This window comes from Callorhinchus milii, unplaced genomic scaffold (genome assembly GCF_018977255.1).
Source record: "Callorhinchus milii isolate IMCB2004 unplaced genomic scaffold, IMCB_Cmil_1.0 Scaffold9, whole genome shotgun sequence".
In the NCBI taxonomy this organism is placed as follows: Eukaryota; Metazoa; Chordata; class Chondrichthyes; order Chimaeriformes; family Callorhinchidae; genus Callorhinchus; species Callorhinchus milii.
Genome location: NW_024704750.1, coordinates 9,506,355 through 9,531,824, shown reverse-complemented (window position 1 = coordinate 9,531,824; position 25,470 = coordinate 9,506,355). Strand labels below are relative to the sequence as shown.

General features: G+C 37.0%; 1 protein-coding gene across 1 annotated transcript in view; it reads right to left on the bottom strand.

Moving 5' to 3' along the window:
• fsip1 (fibrous sheath interacting protein 1) overlaps positions 1–25,470 on the bottom strand; it is a 90,019-nt gene that overhangs the window by 21,714 nt on the left and 42,835 nt on the right. The window contains exon 12 of the mRNA XM_042338294.1: positions 19,873–20,004. Coding sequence (XP_042194228.1) covers positions 19,873–20,004 — 132 coding nt within the window. The remainder of the gene's footprint in view (positions 1–19,872; positions 20,005–25,470) is intronic.

The window sequence follows — 25,470 nt, the reverse complement described above, 5'->3', positions numbered from 1 at the left end:
AACAACTGATTGGATCAGTATTCCTTCAGAAACATTCATTTCCCCAGTGACCACTGGCTTGGTTCCCATCCTGAACCATGTTGCCTTAATCTCAAAATGTCTGCTAGAAAGCCAACCCACTGCCAGTCATTGGTTTGTGTTGTCTCCTTAGTGTCTCCTTCCTCTCTTTTTTAAATGCTCTCCCACGCTAAGCTATACACCGTTCCGCACAAAACGTCCCTTGCACAAAAAAAATCCTATCATATATACACTTGCAGTAATCAGGATCTCTGACCATACCAGCTACTAGCATAGAGACCATGCAGTAATTATGTACGAGGAGATGGTTATGGAAAAGATTACCCAGACAGGTTTTACATCAGTGATGTTCCTAGAATGGCATCCATGATAGACAACTATCAACTTATGCAAGGAAATAGATGATACAAATGAGGAGATAAATACAAAACATTCTTAGCATACAGAAGAAATTGCTATTTTCTGTTCCAATTACATGAGTGAAGAAGCACTTTACAATTGATGAGTTCCCCTCCCACATTAATGTTTTCCTGTGTGACTTTATAAATAACAGGAGTTGCAGACAATCCCATTGCAGAAAATTGTAATACATCTCAACTTAGTTACTACAAACTAGTTTTGCTTCTTCCAAAAGGTGAGAAGCTCCATCTGGTGTTGTAATGAAAATTGTCAAAACTCATCTCCCATTCATGACGAGTGCTCAACATGCCACTGCTGGGATTATTATAATCATTAAAAACAGTTTTATTGTTATATTATTCCACTATTAGAACTACAATTTCTTCATACACTTTTGACATCATTTCTCTATTGCCTGATACAGGCTTATACAAAGTGGAATCCCATCTTCCACCACATATTTTCAACCCTTTCTTTAAAGGTCACCATTCAGAATTAAGAAGCAAGATGCAAATAAGATGCAGATCAAATCTGTCTCATCGATCTGGTCTATCCCAACAACGTGTATTGAATTACTGAATATCATGAGCAGTCACAGTTGCTGCATCTCTAGTAATTCTTCCACTATGTGGAACAAATTAGATAACTCAGCATCTGTCTTTAATGCAGGTGAACATGCACATAATTAGCATATAATAATTTGAGGTCATTCACAGATACTTGGGGTCTGACTTTCTTAGGGTTCAAAATTCTGCAACAGCTTTCTTATTTTGGAAGCATCTGAATGAAAGTGAGGTACCTGAATCGGTGGGTAAGTCGAATACTCAGTTATAGCCATATGGCAATTGTGTACATGTCACTTGCCTACAAATACACAGGCACCAGACACACTCTGCAGTAAATCCTGTGAAGTGTTTTGCGTCATTTTGACAACATGATAAAATACAAATTTATATAGGTCCTTTCACGTCAGAAAGATGTCCCAAGGTACTGGCCCTCTATCAAATATATTATTATATTACTCATCCAACAACATCGACATATTACTATAAGGAAGTATCTATAAGGTAGGACAACATGTTCACATTGCTTGCAAAGACAAATCTTGGGACACTGACCCTTTTGTAAGCAATGCCCTTACAACAAATGAGTTCTGCATTTGGTAAATATAATGCAGTTGCAATGCCATTACACAATTTGTAGAAAATGTGCAATATTCTTACAACACCACAATGTTATTTCAAAAGCAATCAATGTGTTCCCAGTGTTACAATGCAAAACTACATATCAGTGCAATGACACATGCGGTTTGAATTTCAGCCATTCAGAGAGCAATAAAATTAATTGTCAAATAGCTTCAAATAGCTTTATTCATGATAATTATCAAGCACAAAACTCAACCAATGGGAATGTTTACCATATGAGAAACATTTTATTGTAAAATAATACACTGCATTAATATTCTGCTGTGAGAGATCACAGAGGATGGCAGACATTGTTAGTACATTGCCAGGGTAAGCAGTTTCTAAAAGCTGTGCCATCCAGAAGCCAGTAGCAGTTAAATTCTGTCAACACTTAATATCTGGGCTGACAGCCAGTATTCATTCCACTCAGGGCAACTGGTGAATACAATCAACAAAGAGACCAAGGTTTGCGCAGATCAGTTCAGTGAACTCCCATCAAATTCAAGCTGTTTTATAAGCACACTGCTTTAACAGCAACATCTGCACAAATGAGATAGCATATTTTCACATTGGTTTCTAAAAGATGAAAGCAACAAATATTTAAACACTTTCACTCATAACATTGGTGCAATGAAGTTATCATAATATGGTGGCAGATATAATGGTATCCCATACTTTATGAAGTACTTGGGCAGTTATACCCATTTCATTTGACAGACTGTCATAGTGACAACCAAGGGATTTAAACAAAAATAAAAGATTACCCACAACAGTAAGAATGTGCTGACTGCTCCTTACAGAACTCTGTTTAGACACATTTTCCTTGTACGTTACCAAGTATTGCTTTTATATAATACAATATGGTTTTACAATTATCTCGCCTTTCATGGTAGGAGGGCATACCAAAGCACTGAACACACTGGCTGGGCACCTGAGTCATTATTTTCTTCGCATTTTCTGTTAAAGCCAATTTTGTAACAAAATTCCCACTTATCCTTGTTTATTTCATCAATTCTGTTATTATTAACATGATATTTGATCAAAAATTATATTGCAACAAATGATTAAGTGAAAACATTCCTTCACAATTCATCTATTTTCTATAATTCATAGAAAATCATGTTCATACAAAGAACCAGATAATTAAATACTTAGGAAGGGAATCTGTAAAGGATTTTATAACAATTGTAACTCATAAAATTTATGTTTTTTCTTAAATTATAATAAAACAGATTAAGCAGTTTCTCTTACAATCAAAAGTAGAATGAGAATTATAGCTCTTTTAGACACTGCACATTTGACAAAAGAAAACTAAAGCTATAATAGAACAAAAACTATAACAAAACAATTTCCTAGACACACAGAAGCATATCACTCCCTCTCATTTAAAGTAACATCAATTACCGTTTACTCAGTGTCTAAAGTGTTTTGTTTTATTGTGTGTGACAGATAACACAAATATTTGAAATGAATCATCTGTACCTCGCTTATGATTGAATCTGGCAAGAAAGGATCCTAAAGTTACACTGCAATTGGCTTGTTGGAAAACTGACATATTTTGCTAACCACATAGCACAATAGCATTGTCTGATGTCAGATAAGAGGAATTTTCCTCCCCTGGAGTCACATATTCTAACGTCCAGGGCAAAGATGCCCAGCTGAATAACAACTCCCAGATTCATGCTGACATTAAATGAAGAGACAGCAGTACAGTACTATACTTACTTACTGCTTGCCTCCACTGCCATCCTGATGCCTGCAGTTATATTCATACTGAGTATAATAAGTTTTCCATGTTCACACTGTTTGCAAAAATAAACATTTAAGAATATGCCTATGGAGAAAACATACATTTACAGTAAACATATACAGAAGTAACATTGTGAAAATGATTTAGGGCGGCATACGTATTGTGCTTGGCATCAGTAACTGCACGAATAGAAGGCTGCTTACGTCAGTACATTTTAAGAATGTCTCTAAAAATGCTAAAAGTAGGAGTTTAACACAGGAACAATTATACTGTACATTGATATTTTGGTTCACTTCATTTTAATCACAACCATCATATTTTTCCTACAAAGATGAGCATTCCAGTATAAATACAGGCTGACCCAGTTACATAGCATTTATAACGTGGACCTGCTGGACACTTTCAGCACAGGCTGACTAACTGACTTCATCCAAAAGTGCTGCATTTTGGCGATTTTTATAACTTACCTCATTAAAACACAAAGTTTACAGACTCAAACCCAAATGGAGTTGGCTTATTGTTTACTTTTTAGCATTTTTTATAGGGTTAAAATACCAATTGTATTAGCACTGTAAGGAAATGAACAAAAATAAAACTCCAAAGCATTTTTCAATGCCAACAGCACATCGTCCATCAAAGCAACCATTACAATGCAGTTGAAAATATAATTTATTTTTAATTTCAGAGGCTACTGATAGAAATAGTGATAATCGTGCAGTCAACTTTAAATCAAAATCTAAAACTTGTCAGCACACTAACAAGATCAATCTGAACATGACAATCTGTTGTATTTATTGTGAAGAAGTACCGCAGTGCTTATAGAATTAGAGAACAACTGCAATTTGTGCTGAATGAAGTGAAGTCTTGAATCGTACTTCTAAATCTTGCTTCAAAATGTTTTGAGATTTTACTTTGACTTAGTGCTTTTCAAACTGATTCTTACTTATGTATTTACACATTTACATAAATAAGAATTAGTTTCAAAAGCACTAAATCAAAACAAAACCTAAAAACATTTTGAAGCCAAGTACCAAAAAATTAGTTAATGCTCATTAGAAATCAAAATTGATCAGCATGGTCCATACTCACTATTCATTTTATTGTTTAACAAATGTATTAGAATTAAAACATTATATTTTAAAAATCTACTACAGTATATACTGTAATTCTTATGTTTTCTGCATTCTCATTTCTATTGAAGAGTTATTCTAAACTGTGGCATTCAAAACATTTGGCTCATGTCTTGGTGTTTTACTGGCTGTAAATTTCACCAACTTTGTGAGAACTCTTCAGTTATACGCTGTCCTAATTTCAAATGAAACTGTGCGACAACGTTTTGCTTTGAAATATATTTCAGATAAATTTTGATAGCTGTATCATAAAAGAAATACAGATTATGGGATTCATATCTATATGACTTATAATGTCTGGGAAGGATTATGACAGTCTTGTAGACTGCAAGATATCCTATTGCCATTAAGACTGATAGTTAAACCAGACAGGAAGGCACCTATAAAATAACTGGTTCCAAATGCACACATAACAAAGATTTTGCTGTGTGTATGAACATACTGTACTCATGTGTACTGATATGAGGTTTGGGGGTTTAAATGTTAACAGATTACTTTCTTCCTACTAACATTTGGGGGGGAAAAAATGAAAATCATCAACATCAAGGCTACCTTAACTTACAAAGGGCCCATCAACCTTTCTCCTCACCTTTCTCTAATGTTTTCCAAATGGTCCAAAGCAAAAGCTACATTTTAAGGTAAATCTTGAATTGTAATTACCATAGCTACCATCCATATAGTTCACCTGATCAAAAAAGAGGTACAGTGAAGAAGGCCCTTTGTCCATTTATGGAATCATAGAATCCTATAGCACAGAAGCAGCCATTAGGGCCATCGTGACTGTGCCAGCTCGTTGAAAGAGCTATCGCCGTGTCTTTCCCCATAACCTTTCAATTTCAAGTAAAAATCCAATTCCCTTTTCAAAAATTATTATTGAATCTGCTTCCACAACCCTGCGTTAAAAAGTCTCCTTATCTCCCCTCTGGTTCTTTAACCATTTAATGGTATTCTTCCAAAATACTACTCTCTACCACTTTCCATTGCAGCACCAAGTCATTTCTTAAATGAGTGCAGTTTCCTCGTCAACCACCATCCCTGGTAATTAGTTTCAGGATTGATCAACCTCTGTGGAAATATACATTTCCTGGTGTCTGACCTGAAATTGTTCTTCACAACCCTGAACTTATCCTCTTGTTCTGCGGACTTGGTGCTTCTGAAAGTATTGTTTTCCATTTACCATCTTTCTACCTCTATATTGACCCCTTTCAAAAGGCTCTTTTCAAGGGTGAAGAACCCTATTTTATTTAGTTATTACTCATAGGTCATCCCACTAACACAAGAGATTAGGCTCATTGCTTTCGTCTGCATTGTCTCCAGATTTTGGGCAGCCCCGTTAACATGCAGCAACCAGAATTGTACATAGCATCCCAAGTACAACCTTACCATAGCACTCTACAGCTTGAACGTGAAATCTAGGAATCAGCATCCTGCTTCCAAGTTTATTGCTGCACATTTAGACATGATAAATGCCACTTCAACTAATATCCCTGGGTTTCTTTTAACTTTCCCTTAAGTTCTATCCCATCCACCGAGTATGCGTGCCTCCTAATGTTACATCTTATATGCAGCACTTGCAGTTATCAACAGTGAATCTCAGTTATAAGGCAGTATTTAGGATCCATAAAATCCAAAACCTGATAGCAGGTTGGACTGTGAATCTAGAAGTTTGTCATCTGGTTCCTGAGTCACAGACTATTAGGTCATCATCATGTCACTTCCTGCTATGTTGCACATGCACAAATGGGGAAGTGATGTTTACAGCGACCTGTTGGAATTTGGTCATTTTTTAATGGAGTAAGTTAAAATTGCTAATGTCTGGCTCATTAGGTCGTTACTTCCTGCTTTGTTGCATATGCAGCAATGAACTGCAGATGCGCACACTTGCAAGAATGGTACCCACAGGATAATGTAAAACTCAGTCGAATCTACCCGTTATCTGTCAGCAGCAAGGATTTGTGGCTGCAGTAAGAAATATGTGGACATCACATTCACAGAAGCTGTTTAAAAAGAAACATTTCAGGAAGGTTCATTTATTTCTTTAATCGTACACAGCAGAGGCTTTGCTATTCCACCAAATCTCTAAGAGTGAAAAGAAAGTATAGAATTAACACCTGCAGTCCCATTCCTTCTCTCTTACACAAACACATTTTGTCATGCATGTGAATTTACACATACTTAGAATAATCATCAGAATGTTTCACTCCCTATGTGTCCCACTACTCATGATCACTGGTCCATGAGACACTGTGACAGGCAGGGGGTTATTCTGTACTCTCCACTTCTGCTCAGCATGGGAATGGTCAAGCTATAATTCCTTTGCAACAGTCTTTCTGTCTGTTGCCAGGCATTGCCTCCGGCAGCAGCAACAGATGTTCAATTAGCTTTGTTATATTTCTCATTCGAGCTGTCCTACACATGAAAATCTTATAAACTACAAAAAATGATCTGGCACAAAAATCTTTCTGTTAAGTAATACTTCATTGATTAAGAACACCGCATGAATTAACATAGTTATCCAAGAACATTTGCAAATGTGTTACTTGAGAAAATATTAGAAATAAACTATTTGAGCTGTATGTCTTTTATTTGGTTTTCGCCTCCCAATTTCCAAAATTTGTTGTGTATATGTTCTCTTAATGGGAAAATCTGGTAAACCTTCTGTGAAAGCTAATAAAAATTCTTCAAAAAACAATAAAGTGAAAACATCCCTTCGCTATATTTTTTTTCTACGAAAGCATAAAATTTGCAACATAATTAAGTATTTCTAACTAAATCATTTCAAGTTATAAGGTGTACATATAGGAGGATGAATTCGGCAGTGCAAGGAATAAGATATATAAATTTTAAGGCAATGAAAGTTGCCAGGGAAGCATTTATAAATTCTATTAAACACAACAGTAAATGGGTGGAATGCAACACAGCGCAATAGTCAGACGCCGCAACCTGTGTCTGACTGCAGCTTGTGGTGCTGTCTTACTTTCAAGAAATGAGGAACTGCATACAAAAATTGTAGAATTTTTATAATCTAAATTCAGAGATTCAAAATGTGAATAAAATATTCTAGTGGTGGCTACTACTGCTGTGGCATAAATCCAAAACTGAATACTCAGTTTGTAGAATACAGAAACTTTTCCACTTAGAGATTCAATGATTGATATCATTGCTCTTGTGTTTCAAAGCTTCCTGTAATATTTTACTTATCTTGCTCTTTAATTAGCTATATTATGTACTTCAGAAAATTTAGACCTGGTGGTTCCTGCAGCCTCAACTGGAACGTTGGAGATCAAATTCCAAAGTGATCCTGTCACTCAAACCCACTTGTTTCACTTGATGGGTTTTTGGTTCCTAGTTAATTGCTGGGCACAATGTGTTTAAGGAATTGTCCAATCCTGCGCACAATGATTCCAACTGTGGCCCAACTAAGGTCTCATATGAGTTTAGCATTACTTTCTTGCTTTTGTATAACAATATATTCCCAAGCATTCCCCAGCACAGAATATTACAAACTGATATCACTGGGTATCAAGGGTAAGACACAGACATGAAATTGGTTGAAAGAAACAAGCAGAGGTTAGTCATTAGGGTTGGTAGGTCAAAATAGGTGGGGGGAGGAGGTATTAAGTAGGATGTGTCAGAGGGTTTCACTGGATCGCCACCTGTGCCTTGCTGACCTGGATTTGCAGACCTAGTGCGAGTTAGTTAAATATGCAGATGACAATAAGTTGCGGGGAATCAGAGATCGCACCCAGCGCTTACAAAGAGAGCAGCTGTGCCCCACATGGACTGATAACAGGCTAATGAAGTTCAAAAGTTCACGAAGTTCATAAAGCTTTAATTCTTGTTTCTAGAATGCAATTGCCCAAACCTGTAGACAATGTTCCCAACTCTGGCCTAACTAAGGTCTTCTATGAGTTCAGCATTACTTTCTTGCTTTTTTAATTTTCTGTGATGGAGAATCCTTGGGAATATACTCTTGCAAAATCAGAGCAAACTCAAAACATCAGGGACTGCTCTTCCACAAACAGGGCTTGAGCTTAATATGATCATTGAGATGTCCTTAAATCTTTGACAAGTCTGCTTTTTGTGAGAGGAAAAAAAAATCAGAAAGCTGCAATACATCGCAGCTTGAAAAGCATAGAACAGTGGAAAAAGTCATCCATCATCCTTTTGTTCCTGCTCTTATAGTGTCTATCTCAACAACACAATTTCAAAAACCTAACTAGATCTTTTCGTGACCACAATGCAGTGAAGTGTAGGCATTGAAAAAGATAAACCTCACTTACAATTGATTAAAATGAAGACAAATCTAATTTGATTTGGTGCAAACGTACCCATTTTGAAATTCAATCAGTCACAGTAAATTAAACCTAGGTGGACTGAATCGCTTCCAAGAATGTAATTACGCATCCAACGAAAATGATCCTTCTGTTCATGCAGCAGCTGTGCAGATTCAATTTAGTTTAAATCAATTGGAATAAGACAGGACAAGTAGCCCAAGTGCAATCTTCTGAACCCGATCCGCCAGCCTCATGCCTATTTCACACTGCAAGACTAGCTACCTGGTTACGGCTGAGAGAGATCAGACTGTACTGGCCTTATTTCTTTGTTCAAATACTGTGGAAATTAGAGCTCTGACATCAGAACACAGAGTCACTGCCAAAAATGAAGTTTTTTGAAAGTGATACTGAAGCTTGGCATGGTAGACTGCTGACTCAAGCAGTTGTTTCTGTGCTTCTCTAAGTAATATAATAAAATTCTTGCGCTCAACACCTTTGCAAATTCAGTTCTATATCTAGTAGATATGAATGTGTATGGAACTAAGACAGAGTGCACAATTGTAACTCAAAAAAGAAAAGATAAACATTCACCAGTCAAGCACAGTACAGTTATTAGTTCTCATGTGATCAATGTGACAGGTTGAAAAGTCTTTTTGGAGCAGCACAAAGGATTAAAAAATGCACTGGATTTGACCCAGTTGTACAATCAGACAGTATTGTAATAAAGCTGAGGGTCAGGTCTGTATGGTTCAACTGATAGCTACCCCAGGAAAGAAGGAGCAGCAGGGAGCCGCTTTCCTTTGCCTGCAGAGACTGCTGTAAAGCTCCGGGATGGGAGTGCCCCCTTGACTGGCGTGGAATATCAGGATGGTGCTCTTCATGCACCTGCAGAACTCTCTTATGTCATAAAATTCTCCTTCAGAAATAGAAAACTTCCAAATTACTGCAGGAGAATGGTGTTCCAGAAGAGGGAAAACTGATTTAAGATGGCCATTAAGCATGTGTTGCAGAAGGAGCAAGAAGGCAGGCTGTTGCCAACGCTTCCAAAGTTTGGCTGTTCTGTGCTGTAAATTTAATTCTGAAATACTACATCCGACTCTAAGATGGTACAGCAATCTTTGCTCAGTTGGTTTTGTATAGATCAGTTTCTTCTTGTTGTGTAAGACCATATATGTATATACATTAGACAAGAGTGGTAATAGCCAAACCAAATCAAATGGGTTCAAAGGATCTTTTGGTACATTTGATTGATAAATCAAGCTAGACCTCAATTTGAGCACTTTAGGTTCAGGGTAGCAAATCTCAAACAAAGGAAAAAGCTGAGTTATAAGAAAATAAAGCATCTCTTGTGTGTTTATGAAGCCTCTTCACCTGTCCTGCTGCAAGTACCCTTGTTGCCAAGATTGATGGTATCGTATCAAAGGCTTTACTTTTGAACATTAGGGAGCGCACCCTGATAAATGCAATGATAGTGGACTCCCAAAACTGTACCTGCCGATTCCAGGCAGCACAGAAAGCATTGGAGAAATTGCATTTCATCACCAATGGACAACAGATGTCCTTTAACACAATACATGTTCCTAGTTAAGCAAAGGAGAGTTAACTTACTGTCTCCATACAAGCTATTGAGTTCCAAGCAACAACACTGACTGGAAGAGAATTTCACAGGCAGAAGAAATAGCACGTCAGGCTTCAATATGGGATATCGTGCAGACGTTTGGCATTGCTGCAGAATGCTGAACTACAGCTGTAACAATTCCTGTTTCTTACATTAAAGTTGAGGCCTGGTTTAAGACCCAGAAACTTGCAAAGCTGCTCCCAGACACATCACGCTGATTTTGTAACCTAAAGGGTAACCTCGAGTGGAATAAAACATTAAGTTCTTTTAATTTTGGGACCAGTCAGATGGACCACAATGTTTTTGTTACTGTTTCAATCCTGATCTACATTGGACTTTACTGAGTCCGGTAGTAAAAGTTAAGTTATTTCCACACTGTTAAAAGAAGAACAATAGTCCATCACCAGACAGCTACTGACCCCCTAGAACATTGGTGAAGATGATAAGCATTCCCTCAGATTTCAAGGACAATTTGAATACTTTGCATCACATAAACAATTCATTGGCACACACACCATCTTTGGGGCAAATTTCTATGGGTCTGATACTGTAAACGGTAGGTGGATTTTATTGTGTACTATAATCATACTTAAACATTTTCAGTTTCAGTTGGAAAAAAACAGATAATCTCCAAAATGTGTTTATTTACGAGTCTTGGATGGCCTAATGCATGACATAGCTGCTGTAAAGGGACCATTTTGGTAAAGTTATTAGAAAAGCAATTACATTAAAATTCTAACGCCTGAATTCTGGAAATCTGCTTCGTGGGACTTCTGCCGAATCAGTCCTTAATGGCCAGGACAAACATGGAAAATATGAAGTTCTCTTGCTTGCATCCAATATAATATCAAAGCATAGAATCTTCAGTTACTCCCCACGAAGGCATTCAAGATAGTATCACATACAATTGCTAAAAAAATACCCAGTAGAAGTAGAGGGAACTGTGACAATGCAACCCTCTTATCTTGACAATTATAAATCCCCTCTTCACTAGACTCATGGAAAGCACAAATATTTGGGAGGATTACTTATGTATTTAGCCTTTGTGATTTCACTGTGACCCATTTAATACTCATACAATGCAATAGCATTTGATTACAAACCAAAGGAACCATTTTAACCCTATATAGTTTGTTGGAAAAGCTATATTTAAAATACTATGTACGACGTCGGGAATCAAAGGAGTTTAAAGAATAACCTAAGGCTCATAGAACTCAATTGTTTTCAGTTACTGAGAGACAGATAATGTAGCGGTAAGGTTATTAGACGGCAATCACAGAATTCAAGGGCACAAGTCCATTATTAATAGACTTCAAGTGAGATTTCCCAGTCAGCCCCCAAGCCTTGGCTCCTGCCAACCTGTGCCTAATACTTTCAGGGATTAGGTAAACAGGATGCATCCCTTCAGGGACACAGTGCCCATTCCATTCCCACAATCTCTCTCTGGAATTTCCATGTGTAGGTGGGATTACCGGAATTCTCAACTTGGTTTACATACTCTTAAGCCTGGTGATGGGTTTTTGCATGTGTCAGACACCCGGCTGTGCAAACAAAATAATAAAATTGGAAAAATATGAATACAGTACAATTTTGAATGATTTGTTTTCTCTCTCCATCTCCTCTGCCAACATTGAATGTTTTATTGCTCTGAGGCACTGGTGGCATAATTAAGAACAGATGAAAAATCTATTAACTGAGCCAAATGATTATGACTGACAAGGAAACCTAAGATTAAAATTCATGACCCTCCATTGGGGAGTTAAGTGATCAATTCTACAATATACTGGCTAAAATCACTGGGTCTTTCAGAAAGCATCACAATTTTGTTTTGTAAGTCCAACTTAACTGTTTCTTACCACTACAGCTTGAATGTCAAAACAAGGATCTTTGGATATATAGTTACAACAACAACAACAACAAGATTCCATTTATAAAGCGCCTTTCACGTCAGGAGGACGTCCCAAGGCGCTGCACAGTTGGGTCATGACCCGAGCAGGGGGGAAATGGTCAGGGTGAGGGGAGGGAAGGGAGGGAGCGAGGAGGGGGGAAATGGTCAGGGTGAGGGGAGGGAAGGGAGGGAGCGAGGAGGGGGGAAATGGTCAGGGTGAGGGGAGGAAAGGGAGGGAGCGAGGAGGGGGAAGAGAGTCGAGAGGGGAGCTGAAGGCTCGGTCAAAGAGAAAAATTAATGATTTAATTTAAAGTTAATGATAAAAATGCATTTCTCTATTGTTAAAAAGCATTTATTTTAAATAGCTAGGTATGTATTTATTACCTTACTAAGATTGTACAAAGAAAACCAAAAATGAAAGAGACTCTCAAAAATTAGACACTCCATGTTAGAGTTGTTTTTTTCAGTTGGAATCAAATTAGAATAATGTGCATTTTGCAATATGCTGACATTTCATTAAAATGAATAATTAATCAAATAAGTTGCACAGCTCATCATCTCCATGGTATGTGTTTAGCAACTAATGATAAAACATGGAATTGTGTGATACTCTCTGCATAAGGGTCCCTATATTTTATAAAATTGAATTGCAAGAGCAGGTCATGAAGATCAGCTACAGTGTCTCAAGGCAAAATCTCCACTATGAAATTTCTAAGGCCACAAAAGCAATTCATCTTCAATGTTTTTGCAGTAGCTAAAACGAATTTGCTAATGAATAGGAAATATTTGTCACCAGCATCTTTAGTAGCCTGTAGTCAGAGAGAGACAAATATTCCATAAAAAGTTGCATGCAGAAGCAAAGGTAACTTCTCAAATTTAAAATGTAGGTAAGAAAGCAAGGGTCTCAGCTTCTAACTGTTCTGAATGAGAGTCCAAACTGCATAAAATACAATTCCTTTAAGAAGAAACATTTGTCAATGTCCTTATTGTAGTTCTAGATTTCAAGCTGTTCCTTCAAACTGCAGATGAAATGTGTATGAGACAATTTCCTCTCCTAAAGCCCAATAGGCACCATGTACTGGAAATGCAGATGACTGTGATCACACGCATGTCATTATTCAGTGGTACCATTTGGGCTTGCTTAGTTCCAGACATCAATAAAAATAGAATTCTGTCCAGAGCACTAAGAATTTGTATAAAAAGTCACACCACAAACTGGTAACCTGCAAAGAATGTCTGTCTCATATTTGAAAGTTCAAAAGCATATTCTCCCTGTAACAATTATCATTAAATATCAAGAAAGCTTCAGATGAAGAATTCTCTTCGGCCCAATTGATCTCATCATTCCAGAATAGCAATTCTACCATTCTCCCATAACAGCATCAAGCTGTTTTTAAATCAGTCCAGCATCCTGGCCTGAACCACCTCCTGAGTAAAGAAATACTTATTGGTGTCAATTCTGAAATTGCCCTTTGCACTCCTAAACCTGCATTCACCAACTTGCCTTTACTAACACAAGTGCATTTTTGTTAGGGTTGCTGTATGTAGGTTGGTTGTGGGGAGGTGAAAACAAGAAACCAAAGTAATCACAGCAACAGAATAGCAAACTACAAACCTCTGGCTATCCCAGACAGCTTATGTGAAATACTATTAACTATGCAAGGTAAGAAATCAGAGATCTGCAACTGAAGTTGAGGCATCACCAGGAAGTATAAATCACAATTCATTGCCTTCAAATGGGATTCAATCCAAAATATTTTCTTCTGAAGTTTACAGCTTCTTCTGAAAATCCTTGCCCTTTAACACTAAAAAAAGTAAGTGAAATTGAATATGAAAAGCAAAATGTCCATTCGATAAATGCTCTCTTGAAACTTATGGATGGAATCTGTGAAGATTCAGTTTTACTCTCAGGGTGTTGCGCAATACAGCTGCACTTCTTAAGACATAAATACTTCACCTATTACAAGATCCAGGTTTAAATAAAGCTTTCGGAGATTTGTAGGCCTGATGCAAAGCATCTGTGTCTAATCCAGATTTCACATTCTTGCTGCCAGTTACTGCCTCTGAAAATGTAGTCTGGAGAACAAAGTGTCTATTTTAAGAAAGTTCTGTAATTGTGCTACTGAATGCCTCTCCCTCCTGGAGGCCAATCCTTTTCAATATGGAATTTACAATTTGGAGCATTGAAAAGTTTTAAAAGTCACAAAGGATTTGCAAAACAAAGCACATTTTTATTTTATGTGAAAATTTAAAATCTTTAATCGTGGTACCATTAAATAGTGTTCAATAAAAATATGCTACTAAAGATCTTTAAAGTATTTGCAAATTAACAGAAAAGCAGGATTTGAAAAGGCATTAACACTTTTAAGGGATGGAGATCTTCAAACTAGTGCTTTTTTATACAGAGTTAGTCTTGAAAAAACACACCGTTAATGTTATTCACGATTTCAGAAGTGCCAAGAGAATATTTATCTAATGGAATCTGAAATAAAAATTAAATTTGAAACAGTTTTTTCTGATTAAACTTTTCTCAGTTGACAATTAAAATCAAGAGCTCCAATTTTAAGCTGCTGTTTCTAGAAATAGTTCTGAATCCAATCGCTCATTCATAACATTTCCAAGTCATTGAACAGTTAAGTACATTACATTGCACCAAATATAAAACTGCAACAATTCACAAACAAAAGGAGAACTTATTCAGTGTTGCAATACTTGATTTGGTACATTTCCTATTAATAAACAGATTTTTTCTAAACATTCTGTTGCACTGTAAAACAAGTCAAATATCAGGGATGGTACAAAACACACCGAGAATAAATATGTTACACCAATTAACTCTAAAATACTCTGAATGAGCACTGGAAGCTTGTTATTTTCAAAATAATGAATCCAGGGAGAAAGAGGTAATGATGTGCGTCATTGTCACGACAAAGCAATTAACATATTTCATGGTAAACTTACACAGCATAAACACATCTGCTTATTAGCTGAACATTCAGCATACAATGCACAGATGAAGACAGTTGAGTTGCTTTATGCATGTGTTTGTCTGAGCATTTAGCATTTCAGATTGTTAGTGACCTGAATTATGAAACTAAGAATTTAGCAGACATAGACACTATTTTGATGCCATCCAATTTACAAATCAACTGAATAACTGAGAACACAAAAGCATTAAAACTATGTAAAGAAGTGATTTTCTATTTTGTCTGTGCTATCATTATTACATTAAAAAGATTTTAAAAAATTTGTGTCCTATTTGTTCTGTAAAATATTGTTTCATGTAATCTGCTTGATCCAAGGACTGAAATTGCATACTTGGACTCACTACCATACAAAGGTAAATTGAGAAGCATTGATGGGAATATCAACACTGCCTTATTATGTCTTATTAATATTATGTCATATCCAAAATGGAGAAGGCAGAAAAGAATGGAATGCACCAACATATCTGAAAATAATTCCCAGTATATTTAAACAATGTACCAGCACAAAACACTTTGATGATAAGAATGTAATCAGTTGAAGAAAAATACCAACTTTAATCTGATTGTTATCTATTCCACTTTAGTCCTCAATTATTTCAAGAAACAAAAACACTAGCGTCTTTGAGGTCCAATTTCAAAGCTTCTTCAAATTCTTGCACTTGTCGTGCAATTTTTCTCAGGAAAGTCTATCATCTTCTTCACTCTTAGGTGGCCTACTCCTGCTCCTACATATTATGTTATCCTAGAAGACACAACAAGTCTGCCAACAATAGAGATGCACCACAGGGATAAGTAAAGGGAGCAACTTAGAGAAATTAGTAGAGAATTGGTGCTAGGGAAACTGCTAGCGCTAAAAAGTGAAAAATCCCCTGGTCCAGATGGCTTGCATCCCAGGGTTTAAAAGAGGTAGCTTATGAGATAGTGGAGGCCTTATGTCTGATCTTCCAAAATTTGTTGGATTCTGGAACAGTCCCCATGGATTGGAAGATCGCAAATGTCACACCACTATTTAAAAAAGGTGGAAAGGAAAAGATGGGGAACTATAGGCCAGTTAGTCTTCCATCAGTGATAGGAAAAAAATTAGAATTCTTGATTAAGGATGTGGTAGTGTGGTATTTAGGGGAGCACAATATAATTATTGTGAAGTCAACATGGCTTTACAAAAAGGAAGTTTTTTTGTACTTCCTCTCATAGAGTGTTTTGAGGATATTTCCAGTAAACTAGATAAGGGTGAATCAGTGGATGTGGTCTATTTGGACTTCCAGAAGGCATTGAATAAGGTGCCGCATAAAAGGTTAGTCCAAAAGATAAGGGCCCATGGAATTGGGGGGAGCATATTAACGTGGATTAGGGAATGGTTAATGGGTAGGAAACAAAGAGTAGGGATAAACAGGTCCTTTTCAGATTGGCAGGATGTAACTAGTGGAGTGCCACAAGGATCAGTCCTTGGGCCTCAGCAATTTACCATCTACATCAACGATCTAGATGAGGACATCGAAGTAAATATATCTAAATTCGCGGATGACACAAAACTAGGAGGAAGTGTCAACACAGAGGACGACATTNAAAAAATGCAGCAAGACATAGATAGGTTAGGTGATTGGGCAGGTAGGTGGCAGATGAATAATGTAGGGAAGTGCAAAGTCATCCACATCGGTAGCAAAAACAGTAGAGCGGGTTATTTTTTAGAAGGGGAGAGATTGGAATGTGTTAGCGTCCAGAGGGACTTGGGTGTCCTTGTACACCAATCACAGAAAGTTAGTCTGCAGGTGCAGCAAACAATTAGGAAGGCGAACGGTATGTTAGCATTCATTATGAAAGGATTAGAGTATAAGAGTAGGGAAGTCTTGCTGCAACTGTATAGGGCCCTGATGAGACCACACCTGGAATACTGTGTCCAGTTTTGGTCTCCTCATTTAAGGAAGGATGTACTTGCCTTGGAGGGGGTTCAGCATAGGTTAGCTGGGTTAGTAGGTTAGGACCAGGGATGAAGGGGATGAGTTACGAGGATAGGCTGACCAATTTGGGCCTATATTCTCTAGAATATAGAAGAATTAGAGGGGATCTTATAGAAACCTATAAGATCATCAAAGGGCATGACAGAGTAGATAGTGGGAGATTGTTTCCCTTGGTTGGAGAAACTAAAACCAGGGGTCACAACCTTAAAACCAGACGCCAGCCCTTTCGCACTGAGTTGAGGAAGAACTTCTTCACTCAAAGGGTGGTGAATGTATGGAACTCACTACCCCAAAGGGCTGTTGACGCTCAGTCCTTGAACATATTCAAGACTGAGATAGATAGATTTCTTATTGTAAAAGGGATTAAGGGATATGGGGATAAGGCAGGGTTAGGTTATTAGCTGGAGGTAGATTAAAAGATCAGCCATGATTGAATGGCGGGGCAGGCTCGAAGGGCGAATGGCCTACTCCTGCTCCTACATGTTATGTTATGTTATCATAAGCTAGAATTCTTGGTGTACAGAAATGTGTTTCCCAAGAGAGATGCGGGTGAAGGTGACCCTTCAGCCTATTTGATGTCATCCTGACAGAATATCCACTCTACTATCTTGCTGCAACAACATCAAGCTGTTTCTCAAATGAGTCCAGAACTCCTTTCCATTTGTCATAGAAGGTCCTACAGAGTAATACCAAATCTTACCACAATAATAAGTGTGGTGGTACAAGACAAGCTTGACACAATGGTAAAGACAAATATCGGAATCTTCTTTTAATAATAATAAAAACTCACTTGTGAAATGTTTTACTTTTTCCATGCACTGTCACAGGGGAAACATTCCCACACAACTCAACAATATAATACAGCACAAAATGAATTATCTGCCCCAGTCACTCCCCTTCCCCTGGGAATGTCTGTCAACTATCTTCCTTCATTGGCATTAGAAACATTCCTGGAAATACAGTACAACAATATGTACTGTATCTGGGAAACATGTAAATTCAATCAGATTATTTTGTTGGAACAGGTTAATGGCTGCAATTTAAACAATGACACAGCAAATTGCATGCATTCAAAGTCTTCACTACCAGCTATATCCTACCACAATAATCCAATTAATTCTATAAATAAAACAATACATTTGTTTTCTTTTATTCCAAAAAATTCTTTCATTTATCACTTAGCAACCACAGTTTGGGAATGCAAAATTTTTTTTTTAATAATACCATCAATGAAGTGTATCAAATGAGATAGAACTGAATGGTTTCCAGGGGCTACGAGGTGAAAAGAATTCACCGAAGAATCACTCAGCTTCTATCACAGGGAGAAATACACAACCATAGGCCGCATAGACCAACCATAAACCAACCATTTTGTTAAGAGGGGCCTGAGTTCTAAAGTACCTACAGAAAACTTCAAATTTCGGAACAAAAAAATCCATGCTATTAACACAATGCATTTCTGGTCACACATTTTTGTGATTTTTGTGAAAATTAAGCATCGAAAACCATTTTCCGTTTGTTGAATAAATAATACTTGCCTCTAATTCACACTGTTGTAACTGTAACCTTTTTTCACATGCTGTGGTATCTGCTATTGTGGAATAAAACCCTTTGAACACATAGCGATATTTCTTTCTTTCTCATAAGGATTTTTTCTACCCAACAACATCCCATTCTCTGGTTTGTTTCATTCTCCTAGTTAGGGTAAGGCATTATAACAAGGGCAGAATTACATGCTCCATAGTACATTTTGATATACAAAATCAAATCTGATGAAGCCTGTAAACACCAGGCAAGAATGTCAATGCTAATTATTTCTTCACACTCACAAGTTCAAAAAGGATGACAACCATTGAAACAAAGAATGGAATTCTGTGCCATTTATATTCTGGTTGCAATTTGCTCCATACAGTGAACAAAGTATTTCAAACATTCCCACTATTCTTCCTTCTCCTCCCCAATTTTCTTCCTCGCAACTAACTTTTGAGGGTCAGCATTGAGGGCTGAGTGTTCAACTAAAATGGCTGAAATGTTATCCACATGTTTGGTTCTATGACAATCCAGAGAAGGCTAAATGCACTAGACATTCCCAGTCTTGCAAACAAATAAAGCACTTATTCTAAACTAACCAGAACTCCTATGGATCTCAAAATGTCTTTCTCTGAAAGCATGGAGTGGCCTCTTGGAATGCTGAAGCTGTTCCCAGAAAGCTTTATGGGTCCCCAAAAGTTTTAAAAGCTCGATTGGCAGTACAATATTTTTAAAATTCTTATTTACAGAAAATCTCAGAATATATATTATGGTTTCACAGTCAGATTGTGAAATGATACTTTATTGTTTCTACACCTGGTTCTGCTTTACTCCAAAATTCTAGTGCACGTCAAGGAAATTATAAAATGGAAACAAATAGCTGATCATAATATAAAATCATATGTTCACTGCAAATGAATGGTATTCGTTATGCTATAAATAAAATCAGTTCATTATCTACAGAGATTATCTTTATAGATTTCATGGCAAGTGTAGTAAAGAAATCCTGCGAAGCACTTTGAGACTTCTTGATGACATGGATAAGGCGCTATGTCAAATGCAAGTACTCGTTTTTTAAGTCTTCAAAGTCTGCAACATACACCTTTAAACAGTACATTAATCCTTGAACTTACAGCTTGTTCTTGGGATGCCTTCTGCAGATTTTTAAGTTGTTCATCAATGTTGTTCAGTTTCAGGTTTTGTTCCCGTTCTTCCCGCAGTTGTTGAATAATTTCATCACCCTCTAGAAATCGAGTCGCAGTCTCCTGAAAACACAGGGTGCACTGCAATTAATGTATCATATTTATTAATGTAGCACAGGATAATTTAGAGAAAAATTATCAGTACCCTCTCTATTAAACTACTTTTCTTCCAAAATGTTTACAACGTAAACTCTTTAATGTTGAAATGTTGTTTACACTTATAATAGTCACTAGTATGAATGAAGAATATCAACCCATCATTCCCACTGGTAGCATTGTATCCGTCTGCCTCACTGCAGACTCCTCCCGACGTGAAAGGCGCTATACAAATGGAATCTTGTTGTTGCATGCTGCTTTCCTCTAACTTGGCGCACCACTTGGCATAACATAGTGAGGGGCATGTGAGGAAAATTAATGCTTTGGTCATTGTGTTGGATTCTAGTACTTTACTTGAGTTGACACATCACAATGCTATGTTTTCAGTAGGTCTAACAGTGGGAGAGTGCAGGTGCTGGGACACTCCATTGCACTTCTGCTATGAATTTGATGATAAACACACATCAATTTTGGCATGAATTTGACACCCACCAACCCAGGGCTATGTTTTTCTAGTGTTTGGTTGCTCCAGATTTCTTGCCAGGCCCGCTCAAAGTTCTACCCGCCTTTAAGAGAATAAGAAGCAAGCAGTTTCTTTCAACAACTGGTGTTATCCAAGTAAGTGAGGCAAGAAGGAAATCGAAAATGGCAGGTCTCTGCAAAACTGGGAAAATAGTATTATTTTGATAAAGTTCATACAATTAGATTTTTTTTCGGGTGGAGACAACATTAATTTGTACAAATAAAGTTCAGTTTGGTATAATTTAATCTCCTGTTTATGTGAGTTTTAACCTCAGAGAGGAGTTACAATTTAGATACGATGCACTAGCTGCTAAAAGTTTAAGATAATGTGTTTGTACTAGTCTTCCAGTAACATTTTTGTAACCCACATCTTCAACCCGGGGTGATTCCATTTGATATATGTTTCATGTAGACTTTGGATTCCAAAGAGAACAATAAGAATGACCCCAGGTTAAAATCTGGCATGTAAACACATACCTGGAGAGCTGTCTGTGCATATTCTATGCGTGTAAAGGCTCAAAAACATTATTCTTGGGTTAAAAGGAAGTAATTTTGGGAAAAACATACCATTTCCACCTCTGTGAACTGAATAAGTCATGTTACTTTAATAATTCTTTTTTTAAAATCAACTGATTAAAATGAATTAGAAAGACTATGATGGCAAGTGGAGCCATCAATGCTTATTATTATTATTCTTAAATCTTTTGATAATGTTAGCAGCTTTGTAGATGGAAGCTTCTGTACCCCAAATACAAACAGTCAGCTGCAGATAAGATGTTAGATAGTTATGTTAGATAGTGCCCTTATCTGTAGCTGTTCCTTACACTGCCATGTCTGTTGTGACATGATGTTCTTCGTATATAAGTATTTAAAGGTATCAATTTAAATGTCACCAAAACATGAATTCACCCTCTTTCTTGCTGAACAGGCTCGTCAGCTCTTCATGGACACATTGAGGAAGTGTGGCTGTGTGCTTTTGCGTTTTGTACTTATATTTGGGAACTGAACAACACATGGTTCCAATGGTTTCCAATGAAGTAGTGTAATGGAATTGGAATCATCTGCACTTTATTAGTTAAGTTCTGATTTGCAAAAATCTACACAACTTAAACTCCACTCATCTGAGAATGAGGGTGACTGCCTGGTTCACCAAACAAGTTAGAATCAATGGCATCTTTCCACCTTCAAAAACAGGATTGCCAAAAATATAAAACAGCAACTGAGATTATTAGCAAGATTGGAGGGCAATCCTTTTTTGAAACAAGGCATTCAAAGCCGGATAATGTACATTTTTGAATTGATATTCTGGCGTTTCTTTCAACTACCTTTGGGGATTAGAGAGAAACTGTACAGAGCTTTCTCTCAGGAGACTGGAAAAAAGGGGTAGAGAGGGCTTGATATAGACTGATTTTTCTTATTCTATATTTTGTTATTAATCTGTGCATTACAGGAATCAAGCAGCTGTGAAATAGATGGTTCAGTTATGAACTTCAGCAGAGGGATTTGAAACATTAAGTGAGCATTAAAGTGTTCAGATTTTATTAAAACGAAAATATTGGCACATCAAACCTGAGAGAGGATTAATAGAGAATACTGCACGTGTGCAATGATAATCACTTTCAATCTTACAATCTTACAATATGGAAGCAGCTTAAGCAATTCAGTAAAATAGCTAAACAGTCTGGATACAAACATTAATGAGGAATATTGAAGAACAAAACACTAATTGCCAAAGAGATAAAAATAACTTATTTACAAGTCTCTTTAAAAAATCCTTGCATTTGATACAGTGCCTTATCACATCATTGAGAAGTCTCAAAGTGCTTTACAGGATGTACTGTAAAGTGGATTTTGTGGGGAAAATTATAAAAAAAATTTTTTTGATAAACCATGGACTCAAGTCTAGAGTAACAAAGGTGTGGGTGAGGTTTACAGATGTGTTAAAGGTGTGGTGGTGGTTGATACTAGTGATGTTGTAGAACATGGAGGAAAGTGATCAGAATCCAGATGAAAGATTTAAAGGAGAATTCTAAGTCCCACAAAATGCAAAGGTTTGGCATAGGTTCCTTGATTTGGAATGAGCAACTGGGGAAGCTGATGCGATATTTATCTCCAAGGGAAGAAGGAAATGGAGGACTGCCTGGCAGCAGAGAGGGGGATATGGAAGTTTCTGTATGCACCATTTTTGTAATTCTAACAGGCAAGTAAGTGTGTGCACATCTATAATTAAACTGTGTTACAGAGTAATAATTTCCTTTTAATTGACACTGTAGGAAGAGTTAAATGTGATCGTAGTATTTGCATTTTAACACATATGCTACTTACCTACAATACAGTTACTGCACTCAACAATAATTACTGTAAAACACTTTGAAATGTTTCAAGATGATAAGGTTCTACAAAAATAATCACAAATCCAAAAAAAAATTATTTCTGTCTGTAGGATAGTAGTACAATAACTGTTTAGGATTTTCTGATGACTAAGTACTGAACCTATCTTTGTTCTTATCTTCTAGGATTTGAAGAATGGGACATTTGCAACACTACATCTGCTTATGATGGGCAGCAGCCCTCTCTCAACTTCACTTGCCCTCTCTGATAATGTAATGTTATGCTTACTGTAAACCTACAATTGATCATGTTATTGCTTTTGCCATTCCGTGTTTTCAGTAACAATTTTATGAAGTAATTTGGAAGAAACAAATATTGTGAGAGACTTGCTACTTGTGAAATTTGTGAAATTTAGTAACTTCAAGATGTCGTATCTTCCCCAAAAAGGAGTATTGCTCAAAACATTAGGGCATGTAAATGTTTAAGGGTCAAGGTCCTGAAGGCAAGTAACCAACACCAGATATTGGGCCTTGTTACAGCAGTGAAGCAGGGTAACAGGAGTAACATAAAAATTACTGGACAAACTACATGCTAAAAACTCACACGTATGCATGCATAGGAATAGTTATGAATGATGCACCTTCAGTGATACTCGTCTTAAAAGTGGAATTATGAATGAAATTCTAAAAAGATCGAGTGACACAACAGATCAAAACAGTTAAATCCACTCCATTCTTCATGCCATCAGTTAAAGAGTATGTTTGATATTGATCCTCTTACATAAACTTCTGCTAATATCAATTGCTCAGCTGCAAGAGTAATTACAAAGGTCTACGCCAAAGTAAACCAAACAGACCAAAGGATGTGAACGTTAATGATGCTTTTGGGATCTGAAGGATAAAATATAGATCAAAAATGTTTTGCAACATCCTTCCGGAATAATCATTCAAGTTCAGTAAACACATAAATTTTACCGGAGTTAGAAAAAAACAAGAAAATAACATTGCAGAATTATTATCAGCAATGATTAAATAGCATCTTAAATTGGTTTTGAATAAACAGTAATATTATTAAAAACATTTTTTGCATATGGTTGTTTCAGACTGGCAACCTGGAGATTAAGCCATCAATTTTGTTACAAATGTTACAAATGTACAGCATGTTACAAATAGGAAAGAAAATTAAGTAAAATTATTAGTGATGACCAGTTACTGCACTTAAAACTCAATCCATCTCATTGATAAAGATAAATAAGAAAACAAGGTCATTTGTTCCGGGCGCATACCAAGCAGCAATAAATGTTACCAACCCTCTCAACAATGAGCTTATCCTTTGCAACTGATTTGTGTCCACTGAAATTACCATCATTTACAACAACAGCTTGCATTTATATAGCACCCTTCACGCCGCATGGCGTCTCAGAGCACTTTATCTTGTCTTTTTAATCATAGCAAAAATTCATGTGGTTACTGCATTCTTCAAATTCAGCTAAATTCATAACCACATATTCTGAGATGAAAGGGCATTGCACAATTGTGAGTACTCTTCATCTTCACTCTGAGAGTCTCCAGCTTGCATCCGTCTGTCTCATTTTCAAATTGAAGTGTATTAAATACCTCAAAAGCCTTTCTCCAATCACATGGAGAAATGCAGAAGCCTGTGTGTTGTCTGCTTTCTCAGCTATTTTTGCTGCTACAGCATGCAACCGCAAACCTCTCAATGAACTTTCTCCAGTTCCCTCATCAGTTACTTTCTGAAGATAGACGATGAGGGAACCTGAGAAAGATCAATCAGTACATTTGGTAATTAACTTCAGGCAATCATTTCTGTAGTATTTTCACAAATTCCCTGTTCCTAGCATGTTTGCCCCATGGCTCTGGAACTGCGTTCCTCACTCCCTTCTTCTCGCTCCCTCCCTTCCCATTTTCAGGTCTCTGCTGAAGACCTTTCTTTTCGACCGCGCCTTTGGTCACCTACCTCCCCCTCCCCCTGGCTCGGTCCTGGGATCCGTTACTGTAAAGCGCTCTGAGACACCATCCAGCATGGAGGGCGCTGTATAAATCCAAGTTGTTGTTGTTATGTTTGAGTACCAATTACAATTTTCATTCAGTGTTGACAGCAAATATGTTACTTGTAAAACTATATATATCCAGTAAGTATTCACTAGACACCTAACGGTAATTCTACATAATATTGCAACGTGCAGCAGCTGAATCTGAGCTATAGAGCCTCTTAACATTAAGTGTTTCCACAGACATTCAATAGTTCTTGCCCCTATTCAAGCATAAAATGCTGGTTTAACTTATACCTTCCTGGTCAATATATAGGCTCAACATCAGCGATACCTTTTGACAGCATGGTTAGAAATCTGTATTGCACCCAAACAAGGATGGGGGTGACAGGTTTGCGGAATCTGGTCCAAGAGAGAAGATGGACCACATTGCTTTGGATCGTCTGCAGCTTGTGTAAGGGTCGATGCAGAAAATGGCAAGCATGATAATCATCAGAGCTTTGGCTATTATGGAGGACAAAATTTGCAGGTCTGCAAAACATTTAAATAGTCAGAATTCTTATTTTACA